We start from the raw sequence: 24,670 nt of genomic DNA, 5'->3' as shown, positions 1-24,670 counted from the left end.
AACCCGAGGGTACTCCAGAGTTGCTGGGAGACCAGCAAGGGCTGTTGAAAGGGAGGAGTGCTGCATGGGAAGGTGGATGTGGAGGGTATGTTAGGTGCTCAATTCTTGATAGGATTGGGCGTGGAGGGGCAGACTCAATGCTCTGCTGACTTAGTAGGTAACTAATAAATATTCACCACGTACTTCCCTACAGCCCCCCCCCCCCCAAGCATCACAACGTTTACTTGGCTCCGAGACCACTATTGCCCCACTGTGCCCTCGCCCAGTTAACTTAGAATTCTCCGACTTGTCTTTCCAGAGCTTTCCCCGCCATCTCCAAACATGGTGACCTCGAAGCCCTGGCCTTCTGTAAGTGACAAGCTTCCATCATTAGACAGCCACTGTTGAGTGTTGTGCCGTCTGTACAACTCACTTCTGTACCACTGACATGCACGCCGAATGTGCTCGCTAAATACTGTCAAGAGTGGTGGCCATGAACTTTCATTTTGGCCCAGGCTGCAGGAGTCTAAGCTGAAGCTGAAGTCCAAGCCAGGACAATTCTTGGCCCCTCCCCCAGAAAGTTCATGTGCATGCTCCTCCTTCATGGCCTGGCCACTGCAGACACTACCTCCGAGCCTGCCAGTAAGCCGCGACAGGAAGACCTGTGTACCCCTCCCACCCTGCAGCTGAAACAATCATTTTTCTAAATTTTTATTTTATAGCAATTGTCATAGTTAGAGAAGTAAATAACACATTTAAAAACCTCCTCAGGGCCAAAGGATGCCAGAGTATTTACAAAGACATGGGGTAGGGGAGGCAAGACAGGAGTGTGAGGCTCAAGGGCGTGGGTTCAACCCAGGCCCTGCCCCAGACTTGGGCAGATGCCAACCACCAGCACTGTGCTGTGGGCTCAGGGAGCATCACACAGCCTGGGGCCCTCTACTCACAGGATCCGGTGGGAGACCTCTAGCTAACCGAAGGCCCCACTTCCCATCCAGGAAGCTCCCCTACACCCCACAAGCCAGTTCAAGGGGCCCCTGGGAAGCACCAAAGGACAGGGGCAGTGTGCGGGACACACAGGCTGGGACAGGTGTCAGTAGATGATCTGGCCTGCCCTGGGGTGAGACAGAGACACACACATACGTGTGCGTACATGAACAAACTATACCTTCACAGAAAAACTGCAAAGGGGGAGGTTCCTCCTGTGGGTTCTTCTAAGTCTCCATGTCTACGATGTTAATTGTTTGCTATTATTATTATTAGTATTATTTTGTTTCTTCAACAGTGACAAACTGAGGTAAACATCTGTAACCAACACCTCTCCTAAGGGGCAAAGGGTCCCATCCCAACAGACAGAGACAGTACCAGTGTTGGCAGCAAGAGCGGAGCCTGACCCAGCCTGAGTCCGGTTCAGGGTCAGGCTGGTTGCTGCCTCTGGAGGATGGGGCTGGACTACGTACCTAAAGTCTCTTCTGAGGACTACCAGATACTACAAGGGAGATACTACAAGGGAGAGGCCTCCCACACAGGATCTCAACAGAGAGAGGGCGCACACGGGATGCGGGATGTCTACTGTGGAATCTCGCTTCCTTGTTATTGCAGATCAGGGTGGAAAGGCCTAAGGCAAGAGGAGAAGTAGCGGCTGGGAAGGAGGGCCTGGTGGCCCCAAGTGGGTCAGGGCAGTGATGGGGGCCTTCTGAGGTTCAGCTCTTGGCAGGAGGAGGGGTTTGCTACTTACCTGGCATGTGGGCCCTGTGTCCACTAGGGAAGTGGTGGCACCCCAGGAAAGTGGGACCAGGCCCTGCAGCAACCACAGTTTGTAAACTGGACTCAGGCAGGGCAGGGAGACCTATAGCCCTTTGTGGTGGGAGCGAGGGGTTGTATAGAGAGGTGGGGGCTCCAGGCTGAGAGGTGGTTGGTGCCCCTTGCAGCTAGCCAGCCAGCCCCACTATGGAACCTCCTAGAATGACCCAGAACTTTTGGAGGGACCCTAGGAGAGGCAACCCAGGCTGGTCAGTTGGGTGGTGCCAGGCGGAAGGCACAGCCTCCCTGTGCTGAGGTTATTGCAGGGGTTCCTTAAGCCTCCACATTGATAGGAGTCCCAAAGGAGAGCAGGGGCAAGGTGAGATCCTGTTTTGCTGCCGAAGAACCTGAGCCAACAGCAGGTGTCTCCTGGGATTCCCTGAGGAGTGTGGTAAAACACAGGCCTGGCTCTTGGCAGCTGCCTGGTGAGGTGTCTGGACCCTTAAAGTCACCAGACACACATCACACTCACTCTGACTTCAACGGCTTCCTGTCCCATCCACGGATGTGCTCCTCCCCTGCAAGGGTACTGCCCTAGAACTGCGAGGCTCACACACGTGATTGACAAACCCCAGGAATAACTGGCGCAACTGTTTCCCTGCTTGTTGAGTGCCCAGGGAAGGAGCAGCTGGGCTGTGAATGCACCCCCTTACCCTAGAGACACAGGCGTGCCAAGCCTCCTGTTCTCCTGCCATCTGTTCCCCTATACCCTCAGGAGGGTACCTACTGGAACGCTGTTCCCAATGGCCTCGTGGCTGCGGTAATGGCTCTTCCTTCTGGGATCTAAGTACCCATCAGCAGGAAAAGGTGAGGGGGCATCTCTAATATTCGGGTCTGTTTCTGCGCACAACTTTTGCTACATTTAGGGGGCTTGGCCTCTCCCTCTGACCTCCTGGGCACCACTGCTGTCAACCCAGTGCCTGTTCCCAGCCAGTTTCTAAGGGTCTCGTGCCCATCTTTGCCCAACACCAAAGGCCCCTTTCTGTGCCCAGGTTTGGATGGAAGATTGTAGGGTGATCTGCCAAGGGGTGTGAAGCGCCAGGAGTGTCCAGGTTCCAGAGCTCAGTCTGGCCCACAAGCTCCCAGCCTTTGTCAGGGGCCTCGGCTCCTCTGGGCCAGAGGCCGGTCACACACATGGTCATCCGCTAGCTATGTCACCAGCCCATCACCGACCCGGGTGTCTGGGCCTCCTAGTCTACACTACTCCCTCCCACCGCGCTGAGGCTGCTCCCTGTCCCCAGTACGGGTTGGAGCATACGCGGCTTCCCCGCAGCGGCTGCGCTGCTCCTAGCAGCTCAGACGCAGATCTCGATGGCTGTGGCCAGCACCACCTGCCCTTTGCTCTTGTCTGCACGGCCGTCGGTCCTGCCCGGGGGAGCGGACGGAGCCAGACCAGCCTCGGGCACGGGCACAGGCACCGGCACGGGCACCACGCTGGGCGGCGAGGACCGTGAACCGCTGCCACTCTCGGTGAGCACAGTGCGCTTGAGCGGTGCAGGAGCCTCGAGGCGCAGGGGCCCAGGCAGGCGGTCCCCAGGAGGTTTGCGTGCACGGTGCGAAGGCCGCCGCCGAAGCTCAGATGTGAGCTCGTGCTTGAGGAAGCGGAAGACCTCTTTGGCCGGCCCGCGACGCTCGGGCTCCAGAGCCAGCAGCCGCTGGAACATGCGCAGTGCAGGCTCGGTGAAGCGGCGCCACTGCGAAGGCAGCCCGGGCAGGCGGCCCCGTTGCCAGCGCACAAACTCCTCGAAGAAAGCATCGGCACCCGACGCAGCCTCCCAAGGGAAGTTGCCAGTGAGCACGCAGAAGATAAGCACTCCGAACGCCCACACATCCACGCCTGTGTCCACCGCGAAGCCATCGGCACGGCCCGCCTGGCACACCTCGGGCGCTGTGTAGGGTATAGTGCCGCTCACACGCTTCACACGGCAGCCCACGCGCCTCGTCATGCCGAAGTCCGCCAGCTTCACACGGCGGCACTCACGGTCAAACAGCAGCACGTTCTCGGGTTTGATGTCGCGGTGCACTAGCTGTCTGCTGTGCATGAAGTCCAGCGCCAGCCCCAGCTGCTGCACACAGCGCTTCACCGTGTCCTCGGGGAGCCCCACCTGCGGGGGGGACAGGAAGAGCTGCTCAGGGGTAGCCAGGTACGCCTGCCCTCACCCCAGTTCCTTCTTTTAGGCCCTGCCACCTTGGGGGCCACAACTCTCCTGCTGTCCTCTGGGCCTGCCATGATCCTGATACCTACCTGTTTGTCCTCCTCCCAGCCTGGCAGGATACCCCTCCTGTTCCTTTGCTAGGTGTCTTGACCCCAACCCTTAACAAGTGGAAAGCTCCAAACCAAGTACCAGAACCCCCTCCACTTGCTCCAGGGTTACTTTCTCTGGGGCCTCAGTTCTTGTTCAGTTGCTTATTACTTGCTGTGTGGAGGAGTCAACCCAGACTTGTATATATGCTAGACCTATGCCATTAGAAAACTCCCAGTTTTTTGAGATAGGTCTCACTATTCAGCTCAAGCTGGCGTAAAACCCATCTTTCTGCCTCTGCCTCACTTCCCAGTTGTTGGGATTACAGGCATGCACTACCACACCTGCTTTCTGGTTGATCAACCAGTCCAACTCCTTCCAGGGTTTCATACTCTGGCAGCCCCAAAGCCCATGTCCCCTCTCTCCAACACTAACTGAATTACCTGGGGAGGGATGATGTCAAACAGGTCCCCAGCAGGTGCGTACTCCTGGGCAAAGACATAGCATTCCTCAGTCTCGAAGACCACGTCAAAGACTTTGATAATGAAGGGGCTGGATGACAGGCTGTTGGTGATGCTCACTTCACGCAGAAAATTCTTCAGCTTTGTCTTGCTCTTATTCACAAATTTCAGGGCCATTTTGGTGCCTGGCAGGGCCACAGCAACAATAGTGAGACCCTCTCCCTCACAGATAAACCCCCACATATAGCTGTACAATCTGTCCCCGCAATATGGCTAGTGGACCGGGTCAGCATGATGTCCTCGCGGCACAGTAAACACCTAGGTCCACCCAGCAGATAATGCTGACCCGAGTCGTCTACGTTGCAGCCAGGAACACGTATTGCCTCCTGCCCCGAGCCATTTTCCTGACCTACTGTCTACTCATCTGTCATATTTGTCTTCCCGGCTAATAACCACGGCTCCCTGAGGCACAGAAACCTGACTTGTACTGGTGTCTCCAGAATTCACCACACAATACTAGCCAACGGGTGTATAAGAGAAGCCCCTGTAGGACACTGGTTCCCCAAACTGGGCATGCATGTGTAGCCTGCTGGGCATGCAGCTATGCAATAGCAACAGAATGCTACACATCATAGGCCCTGCCTTCAACGCTTCACGTTCACCTTCCACACTACCAATGACCCAATAAGCTCAGCATCGATTCCCTTCTTTCCTAAATAGAGGAACCGGGTTACATTGCCCAGGGTCACACAGAAAGCAATAAGGTGCCCCCATGCAAGTGTTCTTCCTGCTGTCTTGGCTGTCCCACAGGCTCCTCCTGCTCCGGAAAGTATAGAGTGCCATCCCAGCTCAAACCCACAGAAGCTCCATGCCTTGGCTGGCTAGCTGAACATCAGGGCACATGTCTTTATCAGAGAAACGTGTCCAGACCAACCCATAGGAACATTTCCCCATGCTTCTACATAATGAGTCCCGTTCCCAAGGACCTGTCCACACCTCTGTCCAGTTCCCTAGCATCAGGTGTCACCAATGCTCTCCAATCACAATTTCTAGCAGTGTCCTGTCCCTGGGCACATCTGTCTCAAAGGCACCCAGATGGCCCCAAAGTAGTCTACCCTCAGTGTGGGCCCTTTGCTAACTCCTACTTACTGTGCAGTGTATTTGCTCTGTGCCCTTGCTGGCCCTCTATCCAGGCATGTCCCCACTCCAACCTTAATACCCTGCCACACTACAAATACTCACCTGTGCCCTTGTAAGCCACCAGGTCAACCTTCCCGTAGGTCCCTTTACCCAGCTCCCGGACAAGCTCGTAGTGCTTGGTAACGTCGCTGGCAGTCAGTGTGCGCAGTGTCAGTGCTTGCATGTCTTCTGTGAGGAGGGGCACACCTGCACCTGGCACAGGGGCGGCCCCCGGCCCGCAGCAAGGCAGGGAGTGGAGCGGTTCAGGCTCTGGGCAGCCCACGCTCATCTTCTCCCTGTTGTGAGGTATGGCATGGTGAGTGACAAGCAAGCCCCCTTGCTCCATCTACCTCCTGCTTCCCCAGCACCTAGGAAATTCCCAACCGGGCCACAGGAATGCTAAGCATTGCAAATCCTGTCACCATCCCGGAGTTTCTGGAGATAGCCACCGTCCCTCGTTAGCACTGTGTCACAGACCCATTTGTCTCACGCTCTAACCCACACAGTGCCCGGCAAGCACACAGGTTTGTCACACAGCACCAGACACGCATATGCTCCCATTCACAAGTTTTGGGTTTCTGTTGTGGGCGGTGCTGGAGGGGGTCAAATCTAGAATCTTGCACATGCTAAGCATGTGACCTGTCACTGAGTACAGTCCTAGCCTCATTCACAGTGACGATGAAGCACCTGTTGGCCAGATGTGTGTTATCAGAGCCTTTGGGGACCCCAGCCCTATGCAGCTGCACGAGTAGCTTTGCCCTTGTGGGTTTATGTGTCAGAAACATAGACAACAAACACAGCAAACACACAAATGGCATTTTACAGTCAGATGCAGGGTGGGCTCAGTAGCACGAACTGGGGTCAGTTAATGGCAGCCTCTGCCATATCAAAAAAATCATTTTGCTCCACACAGGCAGGAGAGTGCTCGTGGGGCCACACAGTCATAACACATTGCCCTCTGGTGCATACGATACCTACGGTCCTGGGGCCTATCCCACAGCGGCCCTGCTTTCCTCCGCCCCATTATGCCCACAGCTGGGCTGGTCTTCATGGATATGCCCCTCGTGGCTACTGGATGTTTCCACACAGACCATCATCCTTGAATGGCCCTGCTGCTGTTGGGGGTACTGAGCACCACGTGGGGTCGAATCAGAGGCTGGAGACTGACTGTGATGGTGAAACCAACACCCAGCCTGGGGCCCTCGTTTCTGTTTCCCACTTCATTATGCTCTGCTCCATTTTTCTGTGGTTTTACTGAGGTTTGCTTGGTATGTGATAAACTACATATTTAAAACACGACTTGATGAGTTTGAACAAATGAATATTCATGAAGCCATCATTGCAATCAACATAATGAGCATATCTGTCACTCCAACAGTTTCCTTTTGTTCCTCTAAGCCTGCTCTATCTCAATCCTTATCTTCCAGGCAACCGTCCAGAACGTTCCCTTCTTAGCTATGGGGTGCACGTGTGCTAGGAGCAGAGCCTCTCCCAGGGCGCTGGGCAGGCTGTGTGCATGTGCATGAGTGTATGGGCTGGAGGTCAGCATTCAGGCCTGCCGTCAGCTGCCTCTCATGCACCCCCCTTGGGCCTCTCAACCCACATCACAGCTATTCTGAGTCTTCTGCTCCCTGAAGGACATAGCAAAGAGTTCCATCCAAGATGAGACACGATGTCCAAGCCACTCAGGCTGGGTTCAGAAACCAAATGTCACTTACTAGTTGGACGTCCCTGGACAGGTTACATCCGTGCCTGTTTCCTCATCTATAGAGAGATTTAGTAACAGAACCCACTTCCCACGAGCCACTGTGAGGTTAAATAGGCACGAAGCGCCTGGGGCACAGCAAGTACTCTGTAGGTGTGCCATGCCAAGTCTCCAGTCACAGCCCCAGACAGGCGACAGGTAAGAATGGCGCAGCTTCTCCTTGGCTGCAGGGCTGTCAGGGCCATAAGCCCGTGCTCATTTGTGCGTTCACTCTTTTTTGGACAAGGACTACAATTCCGAGCTGGAAGCTGGGGGTGCTGGGAGCACCCCATAAGCTCTGGCCAGCCACTCCCTTTCAGGTCAGACCCTTTCCCCTGCCTTCCCTTCCTTCCTGGCACGACCCAGCCTCCCACTTCACACAGAGAGGAGGAACATCAGGAGGGAACTTCCTGGCCTCCCACCAGACATAGGCGGAGCTCCATCTGTGCCATCCTCAGCAATGGCTGGGATGAGAGCCCCCCCCCCTGCACTGGCTCCCACTTCTTCTGCTTCCCCAGGCTCCTGCTCTCTCCATTCATGAACGCGCTCTGTTCATAGACCCTGTTCTCCCGCCCCCAGCTTCAGCCTTTTTCTGAGTTTTATTTTGACTCTAGCTGAGATGCCACAGCATCACCCTGGGAGTCTAGTCTGTGGCATGGTGGTGTTTTCATAAACCCACCAGACGATGGCGGAAGAACCAGTTCTGCTTCCCCAAAGTCCATACTGTCCCAGTCCCAGGCTAGGATTCTGTCACAGCCATGACTGGACTATACTAGGGAGCTGGGAAGCGAGGAGGGGAGTTTTCCTCCAGAAGGAGGGCTTCTGGGACCATGAGCTCTGTCAAATGTCCACCAACTATCTGAGGAGGACAAGTTAGTACCCATGGTCGGCTTCCTCTCAAAAGGGAAGGACCACCAATTTTGAGGGTGTCCTCAGGCCACTGTCCCTAGCCATTCAAAGACAGTGTGTGGTTTTTCCTAAGGGTTTCTGATAAGTACACAGTCCCCTTAATCTGGAGCCTTCCCCACTTCCCAGGGAGATGCTGGGCTGGCCATTTGACTTGTGTACACTCCTGGAGACGGAGACAGAGAGCCTAATGTGTAGGCCTATGTACTCTCATGATGCAACTCCCACTTAGAGCATCAGCCCTGTTCAGTCCCCTCACACTGCTTCTGTGTCCTCTGGGACGCTGGCAGCTGCAAGAGGTTTTATTCCTTCCATACCCAGGCCCAAGGGTGCCTTCTTGTGGGCCTCACAACTGTCCCTGGACACTTAAGCCAGTTCCGACCACCACCCCACACTGCCTCTGCCAAATTTAGAGGCTTCTAGTCAGGCCAGTGTTCCTAAGCAACCTTTACTTTCCACTTCCTGTCTTCCTGCCTGACCTCCATAGTGCTACCGTCCTTGGGTCCCTTTCCTCTATGAACCTCTGCTGCCCTGGCATACTGGTACTGGAAGAACTTAAATCTGTGTGCCCCCTGCTGGGCATGTTAGGGAAAATGTCTCAGCTGTGCCCACCTGTCAACAAGCCAGAGGCCAGACCAATCCATCCTCTCTGTATCACTCCCTAAATCTACTGGGTAAGTTCTGGGGATACCCAGCCACCCTTTTCCCACCACCATGTTCTCCACAAGGTGTTAGCAAGAGGCAGTGTATGAATCCACGTCTATCCCTGCTGCTGTGTCAATCCCTCAGGTACATACTGCCTCTGACCCAGTTACCAAACAGGTCAGACACACAGGAGGGAGCGACAGAGATGGCATGAGCCTAGAACAGTCATGGCCTTGATCCTATTGTGAGTCATTTCAGTTGGGTGACCTATAGCCAGCCCTGGGCCTCAGTTTACACATCCATACGTTAAAGAAAACAAAATGCCAGGCAGTGGTGGCATGCCTTAAATCCCAGCACTCAAGAGGCAGAGGCAGGTGGACCTCTGTGAGTTTGTGGCCAGCCCAGGCTACAGAGCTGAGTTCCAGGACAGCCAGGGCTACACAGAGAAACTCTGTTGAAAATTTAAAAAACAAAACAAAATAAAACAAAACAAAAACCCAACAAAGCAAAACCAACGAACCTAAGAAACAAAAAACCTTAACCAATCTGTACCTACTGCAGCAAACCTGTAATAAGGACTCAGCTAATCTTCTTAACTCCATAGTGCAGTGCTGCTATTGTATGATGAAACGAAGCATAACCACAAAGTGGCTTGCCCACAGTCACACAGCTAGCATTGGAACTGGATCCAAATTCCATCCTTTAAATCAGTTCTCTCCCAAGACAAGTGTTGGGAACAATACACCCAGATCTTGCAGTAGCTGGGTGGAGTCTCAGCCAAGCATACCCATATAATCCTAACAGTTCCTGTTGGCTGTCTGGTGCCACCCGTTTGTTCCTCACAGTGATGTCACGTGGCTCCTGGTATACATGACAACTTGATACCGAGTGAAGCACGACATGCCGAGCTCCTGAGTGGTTGAAAAGATAAAGACACATCTAACATCAGGCAACACTGTCCTCCAGGTGCTGACACGCGTCCTCTCGAATGCACTTAGCTATAGCCTCTATACCTCTGAACCACCAGCACCAGGAAGCAGGTTTCTGCCGACCTGTTTCCTCCCTGCTTGGCAGGGCATCCACCCACACTCTGGGTGACTGCTGCCCCAAGAGACCCTTCGGGTGGTGCACTTCCAGGGTGTGTCCCCTACTTGCTCCGAGACTCATCTGTGTAGCTGATCTGGAGCTTTCCGCAGCCACCAGGTGGGCTGCTGTCTTGACCATCTGATATGTATATACTCCAGGAGATGGAGATGGGCAGCCTAGCGTGCTGGGATGGCAGTCTTGGCTCTGCCACATGCTGGAAGGCCACCATAATGGGGGAGGGTTTCCCAAGTGAGAAGCAAGACTGAACCGCCTACCACTTCCTGTTGGCAGGCAGCCTGGGTTGGACGCCACCCTGTGATGCTACACCCAGCACAGTGCTTTGGAACTCTCATTCCTTACCATAAGCAGAGACAAACACACACAAGCCATAAATGTATGCACACATACAGACATACAAACACACACACACACACACAGAGACATACAAACACGCACACACATATGCAATGGCACCAGCTTGGCAAATTTTTCCTCACTGAGTCCTCGCAACACCTTGAGGAGAGGGCAAGGAGCTGCCTGTGTTGAACAGAAGCAGATTACTTGCCGTGTGACTTATATACCCATGAACACCTCAATGGCCTGAGTAAACATATAGACCCAAGCAGCCACTGCCGCTGTCGAGTGATGTTTTCTGCTCTACAGATAATAATAACAGCGGCTCAAGAGTCTGCTGACTCGTCTGTGGCTATGGCAGCCAGCCAGCTGCTAGCAAAGTCTCCTCTTCTACAGTACAAAGTCACCACGCTTGTCAGCTTCTCTCATGTGGCCATGTGGCTGGCTTCCCCCACTGGGATGGGAACACAAGTGACGTGTGTTATTGCCAGCTCAGGAATTTTTCCAGTTGCAGAAGCCTCCTGGATGCTAGCTTGAACAAAGGACCCCCGAAACCCTCAAACGTGGTAGAGGCACAATGGAGGTGCAGCAGCTCGAGTCCCCAAGGAAGGGGGTGAAGATTACCCACCCTGTACTGTTCCGTGAGCTTCTAGTGTGCTCCAACCCTGAAGCACGGCTTGTCACAGCAGCTACTGCCAGTCTCAGTCAAGGGGTATGGAGCCAGGAAGCAGAACTATGCTCTGCACCTGCCTGGAACATGGCCAGACTCCCCAGAATGGTGACCAGAGACCAAGGACAAAGATGCAACCACAGGAGTGGGTGGAGCGTGACCCATCTACAGAGAAGATAGCTTGCCTCATCTTGCCTTGTGGGAGAATAATATCACTGTGTTTACTGAGCATCTACTCTGTTCTGGGTGCCCTATGCACTGTGTGCTAGATTTAAATCTAGGAACCATCGCGCAAGTGATATGGTTGCTACATCCTCACTTTATAGAACCCCCCCCCAGCCACATAGTGACACCTAATCGCCCCCTCCTCCTTGTTCTTCTGAGATAGTGTCCTGCATAGCCCAAGCTGGCCTCAAACTATTGCTCCTCCTCCTCCTCTTCTTCCTCCTCCTCCTCCTCCTCAGCTTCCTGGATGTTGGAATTATAGGCCTGTGCCATCATACTCAGTCCTAACAGCCATTTTAACAGTATTAAGAGGTGAGCCCTGGCCACACCTTTAATTCCAGCACTGGGGAGGCAGAGGTAGGTGCATCCCTATAAGGAGGATGAGACCTGGGCAGGGCAGGTGAGATGGCTCAGTGGTGACCAGAGTTTGATGCCCAGAATACTCTTTACGGTAAGAGAGAACTGACCTCACCAAATTGTCATTTGACCCTCACATTCATGCTGTAGCACACGGATGCCCACCCCCTACACATGTGCCATGTACACATTCACATGCACCAACACTAATATGTAAGATCTTTAAAACGGACAGACCTTGGAGGTTGTTTAGAGGCTGGGTCCTTCTAAGGGCTCATCCTGATCTTTCCCTTTTTTTTTTCTCCCACCTTCTACGGCAGGATGCCCCTTGACCTTGACATCCTAGCATCTAGAACTGAGATATATAGCTCTGCTCATTATAAACCACCCAGTCAGAGGTCCTCAGTGGCAGCAGAACTAAGCAAACCAGAACAGATATGGGGGCAGTCGGGGACTCAAAATGGCATTAGGCAGAGCTGGCTTCAGACCTGAGGCGCCTCTCCTGTGAGACTTTTCAAGGCAGACGTAGTTCAGAAAAGTGTATCCTCCATCCCTGGGAGTGTGCAGCAGAGGTTAGTGCCTACCTGTGTGTGTATGTGGTGGGAGGGTGCTGTGAGGGGCGAGGCAGAACCTAAGGATTTCAGCCAGGCCTCCTTTGTTTTCTTGCCCTGATTGACCTGGCACTTGGTGTGCAGTCCAGGTTGGCCTAGAACCTGTGGTTTCCTTGCTCCTGACTTCTAAGAGCTGAGAGTACAGGAGCCACAATGCCTGGCTCTAGCCAACCCTTATACTAGAGTCCTATGTTCAGGTCCCCTCACTTAGGTCCTGGACCTTCACTGTGTCCCTGGCAAGAGCAAACTCCAAGTGAGTCTTAACAAAAGCCTGGGTTACAAGAATTCCCTACTGTAGGATACTCCGGCAGGTCACCTCACCTTTTTGGATATTATCCCAAGTCCCTGTGGAAAAAAAAAAACAGCATGTGGTGGAATTTCAGCACAGTGACCTCTTCCCCCATAGGAGGAAGGCAAGGGAGCTGCAGCTGCATAGCCCTGGCTTTCATGAGGAAGCCAGCTCTCTTACACTCCAGTCTTCTGCTCCCTCAGGCCTGCTCAGGCTGAGGTCAGATAAACTGCTTTTTTTTCTATCCTGCACTTGTTACAGTTACCACACACAAGGTAATGTGCCTGTGACATTTTCTCACATGTCTGTCATTGCACTTTGTCCCACACTCCACCCCAGCCAGACTAAAAATCAGATTTGACTCAATCCTTGCCTTGCTTACACAGCTCCAATGGAGTTTCATTCATTTGACTGTTATTTGAGACGTGGTCATTCTCCTGTCTCTGCCTCCCATGTGCTAGGATTACAGGTGTGCAACACCATACCTGGCCTTCGCAGTGTTGCTGTGGCTCCTTGAATAACCATGTGCCATTTCCTAGCTCAGCATCAGTTCCCCTTTCTTTGGGTAGCGGCCCCACCCTCTGCCCATGTGTTTACAAGGGTGCTTTCTACACTACTGTTAGGGGCAGGCTTGACCCAGGCTTGCCCGACCCATGGGTCAATTAATCTATCTACCACAAGATGGACATGTGCCCAAAGGTGACCTGCTGCAGTCATGCCCTGGGACTTCTGTTGGAGCTCTGGAGAATCAACATCCTCCACTCTGGGTGTGCAACTGAAACAGAGGACACAGGGGTACAGCTGCTGGGAGCTGGCTGGCCACACCAAAGGGGGAAACCTGCCTGACAGGGAAGCAAAAGAGATGTGCTGATGAAGCATGCCTGAGGCCAGCTATACTCCTGGACATTTATTTCATGAATCAGTGGGTTTCTGTTCTGGCTTAATTAAGCCAGTTGATTGGGTTTATATAACTCTCAAGCTAGACTCCAGACAAGTGTACCTAAAACCCAGAGAGAAAGCCATGAGCTCCTTGAAAGCCAGCCCCTGCCTTAATCATCTTGCTATTCCCAGCACCGAGCCAGGGGGTGACAAATGCCGGTGAATAATTCCTTCGTGTTTGGGAAGTTGTAACTTTTTATATCTTGGCTTTCCTGAATGTGACCCTGCAGGCGCAGTTATTTCTCTAGCACCACATGAAGGACTGTTGGCCCCACCCTGCAGATGGACAGACTGATGGCCGGGGCACTGCACCTGCCCTCAGCCATACAGGTAGGTCAGTGGCGGGCTGGGTCAGAAGCCAGGATGTCTTAGGGATGAAGTGCTATGGCCTTCTACCAGTCCCAGGGTGGAGGTGCCAACAAAAGTGACAATGGTGAGCTGATACCTACAGACCCATCGACCCCTTATACTGTCCCAGAGCATGGGACGTTTACAAAGGAAACTGGGGCATGGGTGTTGTCTTTTTATTTTCCTCCTGTGTTTGATGCTTGGGATTGAGCCTAGGGAAATGTTGTATCCCCAGCCCTTTTCATTCTGAAATAAGAGTCTTGCTATGTAGCCCAGTCTATCCTCAAGCTTTTGACCCTCCTGCCTCAGCCTCCCAAGTAGCTAGGAGGGTAAGCATACACCACTAGGCCCAGATTGGTCATATCATTATAGCAAAACCATCCATCCAGGAAGCAGTAGTACCAGGCATAATCATTCTGTGATCCGAGCTTAACGGCTGCTTTATTCTCTCTAAAGTGAAGTGCTAAAAATTGTCACTTAATCTCTGCAGCAACTCCTTTTTCATAGCTGAGGGTCAGAGGGCCCATCAGTTCAGGACCAGGACTGAATTCTTAGCTTCTTGGGTTCTATATCCTCTTCTTTATTCTTAAGTCTTCATGCAGCTCTGGGTCCCAGGTTTTCCAACACATCTTCAGCACCACAGGCCGGGACAGCACCCAGGGTAGTGCCTTCTAGAGGAAGAGTGGGGGGTAGCGGGATAGAAGACACTGGGGCAGCCAGGGATGAGCAAACTACAGAGCTGGGTCTCCAATGCCGACGCCCAAAGTTCTCACAGTAGATGTGCCTAGCTTCTAATAGTAAGTGGACTTGTATAGAAGCAATGTGACACTCAATGGATACAAGTGTATCTATACGGTAGCTTCTAGAAATAGGCTTGCAAGTTAAAGGGTAAGTAGGTTTGGAATTTTTGCAGAAAGTGGGGACCAAGTTGCTATGCTGTTGGACAACCTATCAAGTAAGGAGGCTGCTTCTGGGAGAACACAGCCGTGGCTACCAGCTCCCCTGCGCTCTCCAGGCCTCCAGATTGCTTTAGTCAGATGGTTAGTGTTTCCTTGACAAGGGGAAAGTAAAACAGGTTTCTCATTTGCATGTACTTACATTGAGTAACTCCAGATGTCACACATTAGTAGCAGTGCTTGACCTTGACCCAAACTGGCTTCTAACTTCCAGTCCTCCTGTCCTCAGCCTCCACAAAAACTAGGATTGCAGATGTGTGCCAATGTGCCAGGCTACAGTCTATTCTAGAGACAGCATTCAGAGTGTTGCCCCCATTTCCACTCCGTCTACTAGTCCTTGTCTCACTCCAGTCTTTCCACTGGTCATGTCCCCTGTGACTTGCTTCTGTGCCTCACCCCCATCCAGGTTTCCCTGCTATTCTCAGGCAGTCATATTCCAGCCTGGGGCTGTTCCTTCTGCCTGGACAACTCTTCCCTCTATGCCCACGTGGTTCTTCCCTCAGTGTTCTGCTTGGATGACATCTTTCGAACCAGGGCCACATCCCGCCCGCCCTTCCTTCCCCCGCACCTTGTTCTAGTTCTCCCCAGTAGAACGTAGCACCTTTGGAATGCATTACATAATTTACTGACTATGATGACATCTATTAGCTGTGTCTTTCTCCCACTTGAACTAAAGCACCCAGAGGGCAGGGATTTTGTGACTGGCCTTATTCATTGTGGAGTCCCCAGGAGCTGGTATGGTACCTGGTACAAATCAGGTGCTTAGTAAACATCTATGGGATGAACAACTGGATCTCTCGGGAGGTCTCGGGGACTAAGTGAGGAAGGATGAAACCTTACCAAGCACAACCCTGCATGGTCTGGGGAGCAGAAAGAAAAAGCTGGGTGCGGCTAGGTGGCAGGTACAGTCAGAGGATGGCCATATGACCATCCGTTCCTGAACAGTCTCCCCAAAGGCTGTTGCTACGCTCCATGCTGGCTTCCCCAGAACCGCATCTGCCTGCACTTTGACTCTTCTGCTTACTGCTGAGAACATCATCATGGCACACGCCTGTTTCTACACCCAACACTTGTGGGTCAGGCCCCCTAGGAAACCAGGATTCTAACAAGTCCTCCCCTTTGTCTTACTTTTTGGGTCAGGGTCTTGCTGCTAAACAGCCCAAGCTGACCTCAAACTCAAAATTTTCTTGCCTCTTCCTGAGTGCTGTGTGTACAGACAGACATGCAGCCACCATGCCTGAATTGTCTCCGTCCTTTGACAATAATGCATAACTCATTAAATACTGCATTCTGGTCCAAAAAGCAGAAGGAAGAAGGGGACATTCACTTCAGTCCCCTTCAGGGTGCAAGGCACTGCCCCTTCTTAGCAACATGACCCTGGGTAGGGTGTACCCTCTACTGATAATTCAGTTTGCTCATCAGCGGGAACAAGGCTGAGATGCCCAGTGGACAGGATGGGTTACAGTGAGAACTCAAAAGGTATTTCTCACACGCCTGGCATGAAGCAGATACTTGGTAAGAACTGGCCAGATGGAGGGACCTGGAGCCTAGTTCTGCTGACCATGCGAGGAAATTTGTCCTTCTAGTCCACACACATAGGCCATCTTTCTGCTGCTAAATCTTATCCTGAACCAGCCGCAGCTAGAAAAGTCTGTGATTACCAGGCTCACCCTCCCCAGGTGCCAAATCCAGAAAGTGGAGACTTAGGAGTGTCACCAGGTCAAGCCACGAGACACAGCTTCCTCACCGTCCTTGCCACTGGAGCCACCGGCACCTCACAGCACAAGACTGACTTAGTGTCTGCCTCTCTCTCTTCTACCTGGCAACCCAACCTTCCCTAGGCACATCAGCGGTCGCTACTGAAGTCGCTGACTCTGTTACCAGATAGGTTGTCTAGCCTCTCTGTCCTGTAGAAGACAGGAGCCTCAAGCCCCAAGGAGTAGGGCCCTCAAAGAGGGCCAAGGGCCGGCACAGGGCTTTGTACCTAGATAGAGGATGCAGGTAATCTGGCACTCAGGACTTAGAGGGCACAGAGGTGATCGACCATCGGCTGATGGGCCAGTGACCTTGGTGAGGTTGTCCCCAGTGAACAAGCATGACTGTGAGAAAGATGTTTGGTTGAGCAGAGGCTCTCTGGGGACCTGGGCTCCTTCCCAACCCCAGGTCTTCCCTCAGCTACAGAGGGACAAACAAGCCTGCAGCCAGAATAGTGGCCTACGCCAAGGCTCAGGTGTTCACTATTATTCCTATCAGAGGGTCCTATGCAAGTTGTTTGTTTCCTGAGTTTCAATTTCCTCCAGTAGATGGGTGTAAGAGCTAAAGATGTGGTTCAGTGGCAGAGCACCTGTCTAACATGCCCAGGGCTCCAACAGTAGGAGGAAAATGGGTAGAAAATGGTTCAGGTTCAAGCAGTATTTACAAGAGCCGCCACTTAGAAGCCACTTAAAACTGCTTTAGACACATTGACTCATTTAAACCTCAAATACCCTTGGGAGGAGCTATTTATGTCTTTACAGCCAGGGATACTGAGGCTCAAAGACAAAGATTAAGTGGTTATGTCCCGGGTCATACAGCCAGTCGTGGCTTAGAGATGACTGGTCTGGTTATGTCCCGGGTCACACGGCCAGTTGGGGCTTAGAGATAATAAGCTGTGCACCTACTGTGTGCTCTGCACCTACTGTGTGCTGTGCACCGCCCCTGGATCTGGGAGCACTCGGGAGTCATGCAGCTCAGGCTTGAAGAAGCTTGCACTGTGCCATGCAGCAGCCAAGGCACTGACAGGGAAACAGACGCATGTCAGACAAGGTGTTATCCACGGGGAAATGCCAGGGAGGAGAGGGAAAGACGCTGCCAAGGATGGCAGCACAGCCCTTAGCGAGGAACCGAGGCCTGGGGACACTGCGCTGGGACAGCAGAGGACACGGAACAGGCCCAGAGTGCAGGTGCTGAGGGCTGATTGATTAACAGGCTGAGTCAGGAGGAATGAGGAAGGGTGACCACTGTCTTGGGGGAACTCGGAAGACACCCCAGAGAAGTGGCTTTCCCTCTCAGGAGCCTGGGAAGTCCTCAGAGAGGCCAAGCCTTGTTCCCCGAGGGTGAAGCATAGCATGTGACCCTGACCTGGGCCTTGTCTTAGGAGACCCCGGCACAGCTGGGCTGCAGACCCTTGGAACAGGCTGGTGCCCAGGTGACGTCCTAGGAGAACTTCAGCTCCAAACCTCGGGCCGTGTGTTGAGAGAAAAGTGACCAGAATCTTGCCTGAACCTCAAGACTGAGAGCCTTGGGAAGAGTGCCTCACTTCAGAGCCCGATTTCCTTCTCTTTTTAGACAGGGTCTTACTACATAGTTTTGACTGGCCTTGAGTTTACTATTAGACCAGGCTAGCCTCACTTAGACATCTGCCTGCCTCTGTCTCTCAAGTACAGCGAACAAAGCTGTTTGCCACCATGCCTGGCCAGAGCCCATTTTCCTGAGGACTGCATTACAGACAGACCTTTGGGGTACACCCATTGCCATTCACAGCCCTTCACAAACACCCATCCTCTTAGTCCTCCTAACGACAAGTGCTAGGACCCTTTCTTACAGAAGAGAGTTCTGAGGCACAGAGAGGGCACCTTGCCCGAGGCCACACAGCTAGTCCCAGAGTACTTTTGAAAACTACGCAGCTCTAACTACAGAAGAGGAGAGCTCCCAATGCCTGGGTCAGAACTGACAGACACCCCAGGGCAGTGACAGCCCTGGTGTAATCAGAGTCCTATTCCAGGGGGAGCAAGGCCAGCAACCCCTCCGGCCAAGGAGGACGCTGACAGACAGCGGGAGCTGCACTGAGGTGGGTGGAGTTATATAGCCACTACAGGGTCATTCTCTCTGGTCTGACAGAACCTCTTCTGGGGAAGAGGTGGGCCCTGCCCAGTCTACCACCTGGAAGCCCAGAAGCCCCTGGTATATTCTAGAACCCTCTTGAGGCTGTTCAAGCTACAGGGAATGAGTGCTAGGTGGTGGGAAGTCACAGCAAGTCCCCTGACTGGGATCTGCTCCTCTGCATATGGCAGCAGGGAGTGGGAGAAGACCAAGGCAGGCAGAGCTGAAACTCTCCTGCCTGGCTCCAGGCTTCTAGACCTTCCCAACCACCTTGTCCGCCGGGAGCTCTGAGAACTCCTCTGCAGTCAGCAAACACAGGTCCCGACTAGCCTAAGGTCAGGCTGATTACTGGACAGGCAGCTGGTGCCAGTTCAACACGACCCCTTGGTGAACACAGGGCCAGGCTCAAATCCTGCCATGGGCTCAATGCAGGGTTAGTCTAGGGGCACAAAGAAAATCTCTCCAGAGCCTGGAACTGCAGACTGACAGTGAAAACGGCTCCACCGCTTTCCTCCAAGCCTGACATTAATGACATGGTTTCTCGGGTGGAGGAGGAGCTAGGAGTGGCAGGGATGGGAAAATGGAAGAATGAGGTGGCCGGGTCTGAACTAACCCCACAGACCTGGCTTTTACAGGGCTCCAGGACTGGGCTAGGAGTCCTCTCTGCTCTACGTCTCAGAGTTCTTCAGCTCTTCCAACTACTGCCTCTAATGACTCCCTGCCCCAAGCCCTACACTCTCTAGAGCAGCACCCAAAGGAAGCTAGGCCAAGTCCGACAACCTGCTGTTGACTTCAGTTTACCCATCTGTGCAGAGAGGACTGAAGTGAAGGTCCTCTAAGTTTTCTCTTCTCTGGCTTTCCAGGATGGAGTTCTGTGCTTTGTCGGTGACCGGGTGGGGGCTTGAACACTGGGCAAAGGACGCTGCTCCTGCCTGCCATATGCAGGGGTTCCATTCCCAAACCAGCAAACAAAACAAAGTAACCTTGCCCCTCCCAGCTTCGGACATTCCCTTAAACTGATTGCCAAATAACTGGGCCAGAGCCAGAGGCCACCACCAGGCCTCAGCCACCGGCCTTGGCTTTGGAAGGTATGCCATCCTCCTGGTTGGAAGCCTGCTGTAGCCCGAGGTCAAGAGAGATGGCAGAGTGCCATGCGGAGAGCACCAACTCCGCACTCCCCCTGGGTTGGGATGCTCTTAGCTGCTTATCTATACGACAGGGAGAATCCTGTGTAGGGTGAACTAAGGTCAGAAAGGGCCAAGGCCAGGGTCTGCCACACAAAATGAGGTGAGAGACTGTTAGGTCTTAGGGGCACACAACAGCCACCACCGAGCAATCCTTTTCCCAGCTTCCACTCCACCCTGCAAACCTGGAGGTCAGCAGCAAGGCTGTAAGGTCACATCAATAAAGAACAGGTCAGGAGTCCTTGGGATACCTGGAGGTGGAAGGGCATGTGCCCTGTCCAAACAAGATGGCTCTGGGCCTGAAGCTGCCACATCCCCTGTTTTTTCAAGAGGATCCCAAAATCAGCATCTGAATGTGAAATCTTCCAAAACATTTTGAGCACTAATAACAAATGCAGACATGTAAAATACTCTGATCAGCAGATTGGGGCGCTAAACTGTAGTTTCCCAATGCTAAGGCATCAGGCTGTAGGCTCAACAGTGTTGGTGTGGCCAGGACAAGACAGCCCCAGACTCCTGAAGCTGAGCCTGGATGTGCAGCCTCACAGCACATGGAGACATATGCTACTGTCGTCTAGGCTGCTCAGCCACCAACCAATCAGACTGTGCTCTCTACTATGTGCCAGTCTAAGCCAGAACAAAACAGGAGGTAGAGGTAGAAACAGTCGCCAAGTCACCCTAGAGTGGGGTTCTGGACCTGGAGATAAACCAAGTGTAGTGGGGGTATCCAAGACATAAATTAGGGCAGGCTGCAGAAAGCTGGGCTGCCAAGCTACTTTATTAGGGCTACTCAATGGGGAGCCACTGCAGGTCAGAGAGGAAAGAAAGTCTTCCTACCAGTCCCCTGCTGGCCTCATAATGGTTCTCTCTGGCCATAGTCATTTGAACCTCTGCTCTCTAGCCTCTGCTTCCACTTCCTTGCCTGTGGGGTGTATGACAAAGCCCAGGGCTCCAACCCACTGCACAGAATACTTCCAAGATGGTTAGGACACACCCAGATGCTCCTGACAGTTCTGCCTCCAATCTATAGTCACCACGCTGGCTGCAGAGTATGTGGTTCACTGACATTCTCTATGGGAAATGCCACAGGCTTGATCAAGGTCACCCCAGTCTTCAGGGCAACTGGTTTCCGCACATCTTCTGCTAGGGGTGACTGCCTTGACCGTCCTTGAGTTTGCAGGAGGATCTGCAGGAGTGCTGACCCACGCTACATCCTCACTCGTGGGGCAAAGCCAGCAGCAGGGTGGAGTCCAGGCAGTAGTGATGGGAAGGCATCAGCTGTTCAAGTTTGATATGGGGGATCAGGTGTCTCACGGATGGGGCCAAGGGCTGGGCAGGTTAGTCCTGAGAGCATGGTCTGGGCAAACACAACAGCCCAGGGCTTTGAGGGCAGACAGTCAGGAAGAGGTGAGGGAAAGCCTCAATTCCAGGGCAGAAGTTTCAATGAATGAATAGATAAAAGAACAAAGGAACTTCTAGAGGGCTCTGTGCCCAGGGTCCTGCCTTCCCCAGCCTGTCTACTCACCTAGTACCTAACTCTGCACCAGCGCATGTCGGTGGAAGACTGAGAAAGACTTCCTACCCTTTCTTGGGGTCTCTGATTCAGAATTCAAAGGTATACCACCCCCAGGGTCTTCCACCTTCCCCGGGGTCTTGGGGTTTTGGACTTTGTTGAGGGCCTCTTGATTGTAGATGCTTTGGAAGCTTAAGTAAAAACCCGGGCTCACTCCTTTATTGTAGAGGACACAGCGTCCCAGTCCTGGACTTGGCCCTAGGTGTTCCGGAGAGGAGGGGGGTGAGGAAAAGGGAAGGAACTCAGGTTTGCTGCCCTTGGGACTAAAAAAGGGACAGAAAGGTGTGCTGACCTGAAATGGCTTCTTCACTTAGGGTACCTCCCCTACCCAAAAACTAGCTGCTCACTTTGAGAGGGCTTGCCTTCTCCCTGTTCTGCAGGAAGCACAAAGAGGGAAAAGAGGGACCCGGGTAAAGAACCCCACTGTGATCCGAGTTGGGATATTGGAATCAGAGAAAAGAGCAGCTTTCCTCCGTTCATTCTCTCAAACACGCCCCTTCCTTGCCCTCTCAGACAAAGGCACACACCCAAAGCCCCAGCTGTCACCCAGAGCTGCAGAATGCAGGCACCTCTCACCTGTGGGCGCCTCAAATTTTCTTTCGGGGTTGGGGAGGCTCGCTTAACAACTCACCCTGGCCTTTGGGGGTTGGGACATCTGTATTTCTTTATTCTTCAAGAACCTAGGGTCTAACGCTCCAAGCTCGATTTATAAAGGAGACTCTCCAGCCTCTTCTCCCTCTCCAGGGCATAGCGACTACTCTCTCTGGGCGTCCGGAGCTGTGCCCAAACCTCAGAGTTGGGGTGGAGAGTGGGGGGAAGGGAGAGGAGGAGGGGGCGGCTCCTCCAAGCGAGACACAAAGAGACGTCCTTCAGCCTGGGCTCCATGGCGACGCTGAGGAGGGGGAGCGCGCACTCATACTTCCTTCCCCACCTGCAGGGCTCTGGGGACCTCGGTGGCTACTCACCTGCCGCCCCTCACCTGGATCCCGCTTACCTGGGCTGGGGCCGCGGGGACGCCGCGGCAGGGGGTCTGGGCGCCGTGTCGGTCTTCGTCAGCCCGGCCCGAGAGGGGCTCAGGGCACCACCACCACCATAAGCCGGGACGCGGAGGGCGTCGCTAGGGGCTAGGTCGCCCAGGTCCCGGGGCTTTGGGGTGCCCGCGGCTTCTCGTTAGCAAAATCTCGCTGATTTCGCTGTTCTAGGTTTGGGGGGACCCTGTGTGCTGGAGCAGCAGGGAGGGCTACCGCCCCGAAGCTGGGTCGCTCTGTGTCTTGAGGTGTGCGGTTGCAGCAAGCAGATCTTAGGGGGCCCGGGTTGGAGCGGCCGCCGCGCGCAGGGTCCCGGTAACCGCGTGCGGGGCTGGAGGTCACGGCTCAGCCGCTGGGGGGCTCGGGCGCCGCCGCTGCAAGCAGCCCGGCCCTGCGGGCCCCTGCCCCGGCCTGGCGCGGGCTGAGGCTGCGGCTCCTGCTTCGGCTCCCGCTCCACCCGGTGTTCGGGCTCCAGCGCCGGCGCCCGCCCGGGCTGCGCTCCATCGCGGCCTCGCGGCTCCGCCTCCCGCCGGCGCGTACCTGCCCGCCCGCCGCTCCGCCCTCCGTCTCGCGCGCCGCTGCACGCGCCTTTGTCCGCTGCTCCGGGTGCGCGCCCCGCGCACGCGCACTCTCGCCGCGCACTCCCGCCGGGCGCCGCGGGAGCTAAGCGATGCCCCGCCTGCTTTCCGTCCGCGCTGGGTCCTAACGCCCGCCCGAAGCTTCCATAAGCTCCTTTTTCTAGGTCAGAGCCCAGGAGGGGGCGAGAACGAGGTTAGAGAGGGCTCCGGGGAGTCGCAGAGGGTCACCTGGTCCAGCTGCTTGGTCCCCGAGGGACCAGACTGTCCCAGACTCTTCCAGCCTGTGCTTGTGGGGCGGAGCCTGGATTTGTTCCCAAGAAGGATAATAAATCTGAGTCCTCCTATTCAGAATGCACTCGCTCATTCAACCACCGGTCCATCTGTTCACCCGCCTGTCTGCCCATTCATCCTTCCACCTATCCATCCCATCTTCACGAGACCTCAGAAGACTACCAGGCTACTCAGAGACCTGGGGTCTGCGGGTCCGTGTATGTCTCAGGGCGAACCTGCTAGCCCTGCTGTAAGGAGTCGGTGAGGAGTTAAGGTGTCTAAGCAGAACGGAAGGAAAGGGGCTCCTGGCTGAGGCAGCAGCTGTGCGAAGACACCCGGGTGCGAAGAGCTTTGTTCATTAACCGGAAATTGGTAGTCTGGGTGCAGGTGGAGCGGACAAGCAGAGATGGCGATGGAGTGGGAACACCGTGTCCTTCCGGAGGCCCAGTCTCTTTTCCGTGCCTCATCCCCGCAGCACACTATTTTCTTCATGGAAAAAGCCCCCAGCACACCCAGAATCTCCCCCTCCTTTTAATCACTGATCAGATTGTTTTTTAAAACCAGCATCCTCTTCCCAACCACTCTGTCTGCTTCTGGAACTTTTAGAACAGGGTATTGTAAACTTAAGTAACCTCAGGTGGACCAGGGGAGATGGCTTATTAGGTACAGTGCTTGCCAGGCAAGCATGAGGACTTGAGTTCAGTCATCGAACCCACATAAAAGCCAGAAACCCAGTGTCATAACAACTGTAGTTCCAATACTAGGAAGGCAGAGACAGGTGGATCCCTGGAGCCGCCTGCCTGCCTCTTCTGTCTGATCAGTGAGCTCCAGATTCAGTGAAAGACGCTGTCTCAAAAAAAAAAAAAAAATTGTTTCCCTCAAACCTAAAGACCAGGGTTCAGATGCTCAGAACTCACATGGGAGGCAGACAGGATCTCCAGAGCAAGCTGACTCGTAAGACTAGCCCAATAGGTGAGCTCTGGGTTCAAGTATGAGTCCAGGCATTGATACATAAAGTGGAGAACAACTAAGAGAAATAAATACTGCACTTAACATGCACACACGTGTATGTGCAAACACACATATGCATGCACACTACACATACATACCCCACAAAAAAATAAGCTGGGGAGTGATTGAAGAATACACCTGATAATGTCAACTTCTAGCCTCTACACACACACACACACACACACATACTACACACACATTACACACACACCACACACACACCACACACACATACACACTACACACAACACACATCACACACAACACACACACCAGACATACACACCACACAAACACACCACACACACCACACATACACATCACACACACACTACACATCACAACACACACCACACACACACCACACATA

The 24,670-nt window shown here is 53.6% G+C and overlaps 1 protein-coding gene across 1 annotated transcript; it reads right to left on the bottom strand.

Moving 5' to 3' along the window:
• Positions 1-674: 674 nt before the first annotated feature.
• Sbk1 (SH3 domain binding kinase 1) lies at positions 675-22,951 on the bottom strand. The gene is made up of 4 exons (XM_038339344.1): positions 22,408-22,951; positions 5,729-5,961; positions 4,469-4,671; positions 675-3,887 (listed from the first exon to the last, which is right to left on the bottom strand). Exons 2-4 carry the CDS (start codon positions 5,952-5,954, stop codon positions 3,078-3,080), a joined length of 1,239 nt encoding a protein of 412 aa, XP_038195272.1. The 5' UTR covers positions 5,955-5,961; positions 22,408-22,951; the 3' UTR covers positions 675-3,077.
• Between the last annotated feature and the right edge of the window lie 1,719 nt (positions 22,952-24,670).

The sequence above is a fragment of the Arvicola amphibius genome, chromosome 1, assembly GCF_903992535.2.
Source record: "Arvicola amphibius chromosome 1, mArvAmp1.2, whole genome shotgun sequence".
Lineage (NCBI taxonomy): Eukaryota > Metazoa > Chordata > Mammalia > Rodentia > Cricetidae > Arvicola > Arvicola amphibius.
Note: the sequence above shows the minus strand (reverse complement) of the source record. Positions and strands in the feature narration are given on the sequence as shown.

Bases quoted from the DNA above. Each gene is read 5' to 3' on its own strand.
- Sbk1 (XM_038339344.1), bottom strand. From the start codon at position 5,954: ATGAGCGTGGGCTGCCCAGAGCCTGAACCGCTCCACTCCCTGCCTTGC. The intron at 4,672-5,728 runs GTGAGTATTTGT...TGGCCCTGCCAG, and splicing joins GGTGGCTTACAAGGGCACAG to GCACCAAAATGGCCCTGAAA. The intron at 3,888-4,468 runs GTAATTCAGTTA...TCCCCCCCGCAG, and splicing joins TTGACATCATCCCTCCCCAG to GTGGGGCTCCCCGAGGACAC.